The sequence below is a fragment of the Topomyia yanbarensis genome, chromosome 2 (assembly GCF_030247195.1).
Source record: "Topomyia yanbarensis strain Yona2022 chromosome 2, ASM3024719v1, whole genome shotgun sequence".
NCBI lineage: Eukaryota > Metazoa > Arthropoda > Insecta > Diptera > Culicidae > Topomyia > Topomyia yanbarensis.
Genome location: NC_080671.1, coordinates 142,093,451 through 142,103,694, shown reverse-complemented (window position 1 = coordinate 142,103,694; position 10,244 = coordinate 142,093,451). Strand labels below are relative to the sequence as shown.

Sequence of the window (10,244 nt, the reverse complement as noted above, 5' to 3'; positions counted from 1 at the left end):
CATACAAATCAAGTTGACGATTGATGAGAGTGTACCGCCGAAGAGGATCGCCTACCTACGAGTACCCAGTCCTATGGAAAGCAAGGTTGACGAAAAAATTCTTGAAATGCTCCGCAGTGACATCATCGAACCAGTTGAAGGGGCACCCGATTGGATTTCGCCTATGGTCGTAGTACCGAAAGGGAAAGATGATGTGAGATTATGTATAAATATGAAACACCCCAACGAAGCTATTCAAAGAGAACATTATCCCCTTCCCGTGATAGAGACTTTCCTGAATAAGCTTCGGGGGTCAACATGTTTCTCGAGACTAGATATCACTTCAGCATTTCACCACATTGAGCTACACCCACAATCACGAAGTATCACGACGTTCATGACTGGGCGAGGTTTGATGCGTTTTAAGCGGCTCTTTTTCGGTATAAACTGCGCACCCGAGATCTTCCAGCGTGTAATGTCTCAAATGCTGGCTGGCATTGAGGGAGTGATAGTTTACATAGATGATATCGTGGTTACTGGGAGGTCACGCCAAGAACACGATGGACGTCTGAGTAAAGTGTTGAAAGTCCTTCAAAAAAACAACGCTATGTTGAATAAGAAAAAATGCTTGTTCGGCGTGGAAGAAATTGAGATACTAGGATTCAAGGTCAGCGCCGCAGGTATAAGCCCCTCCGACGAAAAAGTATCCGCTATACAAAATTTTCGTAAACCAGTGACAAAGGAAGAGGCTAGAAGTTTCCTCGGCCTAATAAATTTTGTTGGACATTTCATCCCTCGACTATCAGAAAGGACGGAACCTTTAAGAAAGTTCATTCGTGGAGATATTGATTTATTTGGTGAAGAGCAGTCAATAGCGTTTGATGACCTCCGCAACGAGCTCTCTCACAAAGTTCAAAAGCTTGGATTTTTCGATCCACATGACCCGACCGAATTATACGTCGATGCTTCTCCTAACGGCTTGGGAGCTGTGCTGGTGCAACGAAACAAAGATAATACTCCTAGAATTATAAGCTTTGCTTCAAAGAGCTTAACCGACGCTGAAAAGGTTTACCCTCAAACGCAGAGAGAGGCTCTGGCGGTCGTGTGGGCAGTAGAAAAATTTTATCTCTATGTTTTTGGTATGCAGTTTACTATCTTCAGTGATCACAAAACGTTGGAGTATATCTACGGCGGGAAATATCGAGACGGACGACGTGCATGTTCAAGAGCAGAATCGTGGGCGCTTCGTTTGCAACCATACAATTTTGTTGTGAAGCATATCCCCGGGAGGCTAAATATTTCGGATATATTATCCAGATTGTGCCCAAAGGACGGAAGTAAAGCTTTTGATGAAGATTCCGAGCATTTTCTTTTTGCAGTAGGTGACGGCCCAACAGCTATGAGCATTGAACAAATCAGAAGTGAAACTACTAAGGATGATACCCTCAGAGCGGTGATGAATGCTCTGAAATCAAGTATTTGGCCCAAGGATTTGCTTCGATATGAAGCGTTCAAAACTGAATTAGGAATATTTGATGGAATTGTGGTTCGTAATGAACGAATCGTTCTTCCAGTAGCTCTGAGACCAAAAGCCCTTGAAATAGCTCATCAGGGTCATCCTGGTGTGGTTTCCATGCGCAGGAACCTTCGGGAGAAGGTATGGTGGCCATGCATGGACCGAGATGTAGCTGATAAAGTACAGGAGTGTGCTGGATGTGCGGCTGTAAGTTCACAGTTTCCTCCAGAGCCAATGATACGAAAGCAGATGCCGGAACGTGCGTGGCAAGAGATAGCCATTGATTTTTTCACCGCAAAAGAGTGTGCCACATTCTTAGTGATAGTTGATTATTTCAGCCGTTTCCTTAAAGTGGTTGAAATGAAATCGACTAATGCCATTAAAACTATAGAGGCTCTTGATGAGGTGTTTGATGAACAACTTTACCCGGAAATCATTCGCAGTGATAACGGTCCTCCGTTCTCTAGCGAGGATTTTACCAAGTACTGCCAAGCTAAGAATATTCGACTAGTTCGGACAATTCCCTACTGGCCACAGATGAATGGTCTAGTAGAGCGGCAGAATCAAGGTATTCTGAAAGCGTTGCGAATTGCCAAAGTGACAAATTCAAACTGGCGGAAGGCTGTAAAGGATTATATCCACATGTACAACACAACGCCGCATTCAGTAACGGGAAAGGCGCCAATGGAGCTAATGACTGGTCGCCCAGTTAAAGACCTTCTCCCGTCCCTGAGAACTGATCCTCATATGTATCGTGAAGAAGGAATACGTGAAAATGACGCAGTGAATAAGTTGAAGGGCAAAAGATACGCGGACGAGCGTAGGCATGCGAAACTTTCGAACATAAATGTTGGAGACCTTGTTATTATGAGGAATCATGAAACCGGTAAACTTGAACCAAAGTTCAGATTGAAACAATTCAAAGTGATAAAAAAAACAGGAAGCGACTGTATAGTATCCAATGACGAGGGTGTTATGTATCGCAGATCAGTCACTCATCTACGAAAGTGGCCCCCTAATCAAAATGGAACTCTTTCTGATTCATCCACAGCTTCTTCAGGTCACGCAACTGCGTCATCAACTACATTACCAGACAATCCAGGAACACATAATCCGTCCACTACACCACCCAGAAGGCTGAGTAGATCGGATCGAAACTCTTCAAACATCCAGGAGCCAGCAGCCAAACGTCCAGCCCGGGCTAAGAAGTCTCCTATGCGATACAGCCCCTAGAATAGTTTCCTGTGTTACTTTTTTTTCAAATATTTTACTAGAGAGAGGAAGGGATTGTAGGAATACTATACTACCCCTTAGTACAGCCATGTTAGCAGTTAGGGATCAGGAAGAGAGTGACTGAGTGTTGGCATAGGGTTCGGCTCTCGAACAGAGAAGAGTGCGGCATTCGAATGTAAGCTAGTGACGTGCATAGACGCAGAATAAACGGTGCTTCGTTAAACAACTCAAGTGTTTCAGTTATTGTGATTCGGCAGCCCAAGTTGTCCCCTCCTAGGATTCTACAGCTATGACTACCGGTTTCCGGCCCACTAGGTCTGACGAGAGCCAGTCGATCATCTGGTTGAACTGTTCTATTGGCCACCTTGGTGGAGCGTAGCTGCAATAGAACACATTATTAATTTTGGCAATCGCAACACCCTCGGCGGAGGAGTGTATTACCTCTTGAACCGCGAACCGTCCCGTTGTACAGATTGCCACCATCCCAGGCCCGTCCGACACGCAATTGCCGTTGCCGACAGGGATGTTGTACGGGTCTGATAGGAGGGCGACATCTGTCCTCGACTCCGAGACCGACTGCCACAACAGCTGTTGGGCTGCTGCACAATGGTTAAGATTTAGCTGTGTGACGTTCACGGCTTCTTCTTATTTGCATCATCGAAGGGACACGAAGGTCCGCCCATAGCACAGTTACGGGCTTGCTCCTTAGCGGTGCAGATAAGGCATTTATGCGCCTTTGTGCAGCCCCGCTCCTTATGCCCCTCCTCGCCGCAGCGACGACATAGTTTGCTCCTGTCTGTACCCTTACATTCGATTTATGGCCGGACTCAAGGCACCTATAGCACTTATCCACTGAAAGCGGCTGGGGTATGCTGATTGGGCATGCTGACCAGCCGATCTTCAGTTTACCTATCACGGTAACCTTTTTGGCATCTGCTTTCAGTAGCCTGAGGTAGGCTACTTGGGTGCCGGAGGGTCCCCCTCTCAAGCGCACAGAGGCCCGCTCGATTGTTACGTCGCATTGCTCCTTGACGGCTGCGACGACATCGTCTGCGGCTGTGAACTCGTCCAGTTGCTTACACTGGAGAGTCATTTCCGCCCCTAACGACCTCACCTGGGCGCCTTCACCCAGAACCTCTTGGGCCGAGGCCTTATAGACAGCACTGGATTGTGCGCCTCGCTTCAGCACCAAAAGCATTTATCCTGTATTGGTGCGTCTCACGCTGCGCACGTCTTGCCCGAGGGCCTAGTAGCTTTCGTCCGCCCTCATCGACTTTAGGACGTCGGCGTATTTGTCCTTGTCGGTCTTTAACCTCAAGGCCTCGCCTCTGTCCTTGGCCTTCTTCGCGGGCCGCGGTGCATCCGGTGTCGGTGTCGGCTTCTTCTTGGTGACCAGCGTCCAGGGGTTTACGCCCCCCTGCCCCGGTTTCGCCGAGTTACTGGCACCTTCTCTCTGCCCGGCGGGGTCATTTTCGGTTTACCTCGACCAAACGGCGTTTGGCCGTGACGGTTACACGCCGTGTGGTGTTGGTTTTTACACCCTCGCCTGGTGACTTCCTAGGGCGCTTCGCGTCCGACGTAGTCTTGCGCTTGCCCTTCGAGGGGAACTCAGCCGCCGCTTCGAGGACTTGGCTGCTCCATAGAAGGGGAAAGGGAAGGCCCCTGTCTGGGTACCTATGTCGGCCTTCTCCCTTCCCTCCCTCTTGGAGGCCACTGTCCGGGTTCCTCTGTCGGACTTTTCTCCACACTCTACCCTATTGGAGTAAGCCTGCTGTTCCTGTCTTCCGGAGCACCAGCAGGCTGTTTCAGCTCCTTGCTGATATTTTGCTTCGCGTTAGTGAACTCGATTATAGTATCAAGCTGCTCCACCACTTTACGCATCGCGGATAGTGGCCCGTCCAGCGCGTTGGTAGAGCTATTTTCTACCACTACTGGGGGTCACTGGTGCTGTCGGATACAGCCCTCGTCGCTCCACTACACTCCCCACTGGGGGGAGACCTCATCAAACCACCTTTAGCAAAGGGGTTCGGCACCTCCATTTTTTGGTTTTTGTTATTTTTCACGTCGCTCATTGATCCCACGAGTCGCGAGAGAGAAAGGTCCGCCACGTAAGAGCTCCGCAGTAACGTGGTAAGGGACGCTTAATGGAGGGGTTGCCCAGGTACCCCACAGGCTCCGTTAACGATCGAGCATCTTTTTCACTCCTCGATCACTCATCCCTCGGCACGGGTCGCTTCACGCCTTGGACTTGAGGTTATGACCTATTTTGCTTTACGTGGTGACCGCTACTATTGAGATCCGTCATTCGCTAGCGGAGTTTGTCGTGTCTGCCAGCACATATGTGACTTCGCGTGTATAAATTCGATTTTGTAACTGTGTAGTCATTTACAGATTCGTGTGTAGTAATGAATGATATCCCGTACCGCGAATATAATACTTAATTTTTTGTGTGCGGTTCAGATGGTAGAAGATAGTGAGTTCCCAGGTATCATTAGAATTCTCGTCGTATTGCTAGAGGCTTCCGGAGGACACCGGTTCATGATCGCACCAACACAGGCGTTTGTAGGTTCACGTTTGAGACCGTGTTTGTAAATCTATGTGCTAGACGGTCCACTTCGTCACTGGTGTCGGCGTGTTATCATGTTTGGAAGATACGTAGGTATGCGTGGATCGCAAAGGGCTTCCAAGATCATCTAGTATATTGTCATCTTCGGGAGCAGGGTTGCCACTATTTTTCAAAGAAAATCTGGTAGTTCAATTAAAAACATCTGGCAAAATCTGGCACTTGACAGCGACCTCATAGTCATCGTAATTTGGCATATATTTTAGTTTTCGTAGAATGTGCATCAATCGATTTTTATAAAATTTGGGACATTTTTACCCCAAATTTCCAAAATGTGTATGTAGCCGCTTCCAAAACTTAAAAATCTGGCAGAATGGGAGATTTGTCTTTTTGTCTGGAAGCTGCCAAAACCTCTGGCTGTGCCAGATAAATTTGGCATAATGGCATCCCTGTTCGGGAGTCCTGGCATTGGACATTCTATGTTTAAAAGAGGTCCAAACCATGGCTTATCGCCAAGCTCAGGGTACCCCAAGAGACACGAAACGCAAATTCTATAAATAATTTAGCTATAGGTTTTGCGCCATTAGCAAATGTGGTTTAAAATAATTTTCTCCATAAATTTTCTTTCTTATTTTTTCTCCACCAATGAGAAAAATAGCACAGTGCATTAACTTTTTTACATAAAGGAAACTATAACGTTTTTTTTCTAGTTTAAGTTGTTCAGTTCAATAATCTTTCTTGTTAAAAAAGCCAAGCTGGATTACTAATCCAAAAAAAATCTAATTGACATCTGACCCCCCCTCTCATTAAAATTCAATATTTCCACTTGGATGTCGTACAGAATTCGTAGTTTTACAATGTCTGATCCCCTCTAATTGTAATATTAACAATAATTTTAAATTTTGGTGAATTTAAAATGTAAAACAAACGAAATTGGCTAACACCAAATTATGAAGCTGAATAAAAAAGACTAACCAGAAATTCGAATAATCACAGCACGAACACGTTATATCGCCTTGATTGATCCCCTTCTACACCGGTTTGGTCTTACCCTGGGACAGGTCTTACCTAACTATAACATGGGTGGCGACATGAAAACTACCTAATAGGAGTTGACAACGACTTGAAGCAACATCCATGTTGCTCCAGATGTGTATGGTCCAAATATATTTTGGACCCACCATTCAGCCTACATGCATATCAGGCTCACTATTGAATATTAATTCAATACATCTTCAGCATTATTTAAAATCAAGTAATTTTTACGCAGACTAAAGATTTCGAGTAATTGTGCTGCAAAGAAATCATTGCTTCTGCACATAATTCCTGCGCATTTCTGTGGTATCTTTCAAAACGCGTGTGCATCAAATAGTCCTGGAGGTTCAATTCTGCTACCTTGACAACGGCAAAGAGCTCACGTTGTTGGGTCCATATGCTTGTGTCTTTTCTTTTGAAAACATTAAAATGGTTCGCAGTAAGTATACAAGTATACAGTACAAGCAATTTACTGAAAAAATACTCAATTATTTTCCATTTAGTAACCGAAAAACTAATTCGAAAACGTTCGGAGCACAACGAACTAGTCATCGGCACACTAGAAGAACTTTCTCTGCACCAAGAAGACATCGAGCAGATTGAACATATCGACCGATGGTGCCGAGACCTGAAAATTCTTCTGCTCCAATCGAACCTGATTGCAAAAATTGAAAACCTCCACATGCTCAAAAAGCTCGAGTATCTCAACTTGGCAGTCAATAACATTGAACGGATTGAAAATCTTGCTGGACTCGAATCGCTTCAGAAGTTAGACCTGACACTTAATTTTATAGGCGAGTTAACAACTGTGGAATCTCTGAAAGGCAACTACAATTTGAGAGAACTGTATTTGACCGGTAATCCATGTACTGATTTTCCCGGGTATAGAGATTATGTAATATGTGCCCTACCGCAGATCGATACGCTTGACGGGCAGGAAATATCTCGAACTGATCGATTGAATGCATACAAACATTTTCAAGAGAATCACAGTCGTATCATACAGCTTGAAATCAAGTACAAAATTGAGCGCGACGAACAAAAAGTTCGTGTGAACCAATTAATTCACGAACAAGAGAATAGCATGAAAGAAATGGACGAAGAAGAAAGGACGGCGCGATTCTGGCAGCAAAAGAGCGAGCATTGCCCAGAAACACGAATTCTTATGGCGAAATATTCTAAACGATCGAATGAAAAGTGTGGTTTAGATTTAGTAGATCCTGTGCGTGTCAAGAAAAGAACGCTGTTTGCTGAATGTGGCAGGCCATACAGCTTGAATGAGCCAAAGATTAAATTTGATTTTCGTGACGAGGATGATCGATACGAAGTAAATATGCACATCTATAGGTATCTATAGGTCATCACATTCTACATCAAACACTCTTATTTAATTTTAGTTGTTAAAATTACAGATATTTGGACAGTTCTTGTATTCAGGTGGACGTACAACCGAACTATGTTAGGGCAACCATAAAAGGAAAGGTATTTCAGCTGGCTTTGAAAGATGAAGTCAAAACGGATTCATCTTCGTGTCAACGTTCATCGATCACTGGTCATCTGCTTGTTATTATGCCTAAACTTAACCAACATGATATGACCTTCAAACCATCAAAGCATGAAGGTACGCCATGTCAGTTAGATACAAGCGAGAAAGTAAATGATTTGAAAGGATCCGTGAACTACAAAAATATAATCCAAAAAAATTTAAAAGCAAGCAAAAACCATGTCGATGAAAATGAAATTCCACCTTTAATTTAAATGGACAGTGATATTTTTCATAATAAAAACAGCAGCTTACTTACCGGAAACGATAAACTATTTCAACCTAACCGCTCAAGTTCTTCTTCAAATTTGCTAAAGTCTTCTTCGCTGAATACACTTTCTGTAGGATCCTGTCTTTCTAGGACTTCATCTGCTTTGACTACGTATCGCCCCGTCTGAGCTCGTTTAACCAGCTGTAAATTAGATAAAATGGAACTGAGTATCATAATCCTGATCTAGATTGCAAAAATACCTTCGAGCTAACTTCCCGCCCAATATCGGTTGAACTCATGAGCAATAGTTTTCGAATATTATCATCGGTATTGTCTTTACGGTTTTGTAGCTGTTTTCGGGCCTCTATAACTGTTAAGTTTCCACAGCGCTTCTTCATTTCTTTTGCAATTTTGCTTCTTGCTTTACCAATTTGTCTTCCCGATTTATGATGTGGCGTTAAATCTGAGTTATCTAAAATTATTAATTGTGGGTTAAATGATTCCATAAATTATAAATAAATTAGAAGCATGCTGTTCAATAGGTACCTTTATCAGCCTCTTTCTTTCTGATAGAAGCTTGTAATTCTTCCTCTGCTAATGCCAAAGCCTTTTTAACTAATGATTTGGACATCTTTAAAGCACGATTGCCAAAATATCTATCAATATATTTGATATAATTTCACAAAAAAACTTGGATGAAAAAAACAATTCCGCTCACATTATTCACATGTGTTTACAAACAACTTCTGTGTTCACCAGCGAAAGTGACGGATTTCAAAAACGCATTTTTGACCAAGATGCATAAAATAGGAGGTGAGCAGATACATCGTGTTTGGGTGTGCACTGAAATGGACCCCTATTATCGGCTCGAATCAAAACTCGCCGAAATGTCAATTGACGATAGGTTCATCCGGAGTGTTCATTTGTGTTTTGCTAGCGTTGCCAATTTTAATTTGTTTCCACCACCCAATGTGACTACGCTACATCGCTACCGCTCAGTCTGACTTAAAATATAGGGATAGCCCCTACACTCAAAAAATGTAAACGTTATGCCTGTTGATTTTACACATGGATTTTTTGCAATTGAATAATTTACGCTGACATTACAAATGAACTGAGTGTTCATTTTTGACAGTTCGCTTGTACTGTTTAAATGGACTTAGAAAAATTCTTTACGATTTTCTTCGAGCGATTCGTCCACAATTTTTTTTAAGTCCATGTAAACAGCACAAGCAAACTGTCAAGAAAAGTGAGGTTAACTGTGCCAGTAAAGAACCTAATTAGCGGAGGCATATAGACACTACCAACCAAATGTGTTTATTTACAAGAAATATTAATCTCACATTTACATTTCATAACTATAAGGCACATAAAACCCCATTCTATAACAATACGTACATATAACTTATGTGTGTGCATACATAATTTATACAGTTGACACATAGAAGGTGTGTGTGCGCGTGATAACATTAGCATTTCTTCTTCATTTAAGTGGTTTGAAGCAAATAGAATTAACGTTTGGATTTTTATCAGTGTATGTTTGAGTAAGCCGGGCAAACGAGTGGTTCAGAGATTCGCTTGCTTCCGACGGCGGGTTTCCTAAAATTTAACCTGGGAAATAAAAATTTTCTGGTAACGCTCCAGCACCCCGTTGAAGTCTAACGATTTCGCCACCTGGGAACAAGTTTGACGCTATTAGGTTTTACACCAATCAACATAACCCAACAAAATGCGTCGGATGAACTACGTTTGACAATTCTCCGAAGTTTGTTTACATGGGAGTTACGTGAGTTCAAATGTGACAGATGCAATCGAACTCACGCAACTGACAAAGTATAAACCACCGAGAATTGTCAAACATGACCATCATTCATCATGAGTTCATTCGTGTCGTCATCTTGTAGAACTTAATGGGATGAACATTGTTTACTTTCGACAAGTTTTGATTCGAGCCAACAAATTCCAGCCATGAGCCTATCGTCAATGGACATTTCGACGAGTTTTGATTCGTGTCAATAACAGAGACTCCTCTATATGCACCTTCTTTCACCTCATCTTGACGTTCATCTTTTTCACCGCAAGTATCTTGTTTGTTCGTGTTTGATATTTTTTGTGAACGTTGTTACGGTTTTTACGCTTTAAAATTGTATTGCAAAAGAACTAA

General features: G+C 43.1%; 3 protein-coding genes across 4 annotated transcripts; 2 read left to right on the top strand and 1 right to left on the bottom strand.

Moving 5' to 3' along the window:
* The first annotated feature begins 1,378 nt into the window (after nucleotides 1-1,378).
* Nucleotides 1,379-2,728, top strand: LOC131679825 (uncharacterized protein K02A2.6-like). The gene has a single exon (XM_058960573.1). It carries the CDS (start codon nucleotides 1,379-1,381, stop codon nucleotides 2,726-2,728), a length of 1,350 nt encoding a protein of 449 aa, XP_058816556.1.
* Nucleotides 2,729-6,697: 3,969 nt separating this feature from the next.
* On the top strand, nucleotides 6,698-8,088 carry LOC131681582 (protein tilB). Of its 2 annotated transcripts, none has more exons than XM_058962451.1 (3): nucleotides 6,698-6,765; nucleotides 6,830-7,673; nucleotides 7,739-8,088. In XM_058962451.1, exons 1-3 carry the CDS (start codon nucleotides 6,756-6,758, stop codon nucleotides 8,082-8,084), a joined length of 1,200 nt encoding a protein of 399 aa, XP_058818434.1. In that variant the 5' UTR covers nucleotides 6,698-6,755; the 3' UTR covers nucleotides 8,085-8,088. The 2 variants fall into 2 exon arrangements, with proteins under 2 accessions (XP_058818434.1, XP_058818433.1); XM_058962450.1 differs by having other exon boundaries at nucleotides 6,709-6,777.
* A 32-nt stretch (nucleotides 8,089-8,120) lies between these two features.
* Nucleotides 8,121-9,366, bottom strand: LOC131681583 (uncharacterized). The gene is made up of 3 exons (XM_058962452.1): nucleotides 8,627-9,366; nucleotides 8,341-8,552; nucleotides 8,121-8,281 (listed from the first exon to the last, which is right to left on the bottom strand). Exons 1-3 carry the CDS (start codon nucleotides 8,709-8,711, stop codon nucleotides 8,147-8,149), a joined length of 432 nt encoding a protein of 143 aa, XP_058818435.1. The 5' UTR covers nucleotides 8,712-9,366; the 3' UTR covers nucleotides 8,121-8,146.
* Nucleotides 9,367-10,244: the final 878 nt, after the last annotated feature.

Coding starts and splice junctions, on each gene's coding strand:
- LOC131679825 (XM_058960573.1), top strand. CDS start 1,379: ATGAGCATTGAACAAATCAGAAGTGAAACTACTAAGGATGATACCCTC.
- LOC131681582 (XM_058962450.1), top strand. CDS start 6,756: ATGGTTCGCAGTAAGTATACAA. Junction 6,778..6,829: donor GGTTCGCAGTAAGTATACAA/GTATACAGTACA, acceptor TTTTCCATTTAG/TAACCGAAAAACTAATTCGA. Junction 7,674..7,738: donor GTAAATATGCACATCTATAG/GTATCTATAGGT, acceptor TTAAAATTACAG/ATATTTGGACAGTTCTTGTA.
- LOC131681583 (XM_058962452.1), bottom strand. CDS start 8,711: ATGTCCAAATCATTAGTTAAAAAGGCTTTGGCATTAGCAGAGGAAGAA. Junction 8,553..8,626: donor AAAGAAAGAGGCTGATAAAG/GTACCTATTGAA, acceptor TAATAATTTTAG/ATAACTCAGATTTAACGCCA. Junction 8,282..8,340: donor GGCGGGAAGTTAGCTCGAAG/GTATTTTTGCAA, acceptor TCTAATTTACAG/CTGGTTAAACGAGCTCAGAC.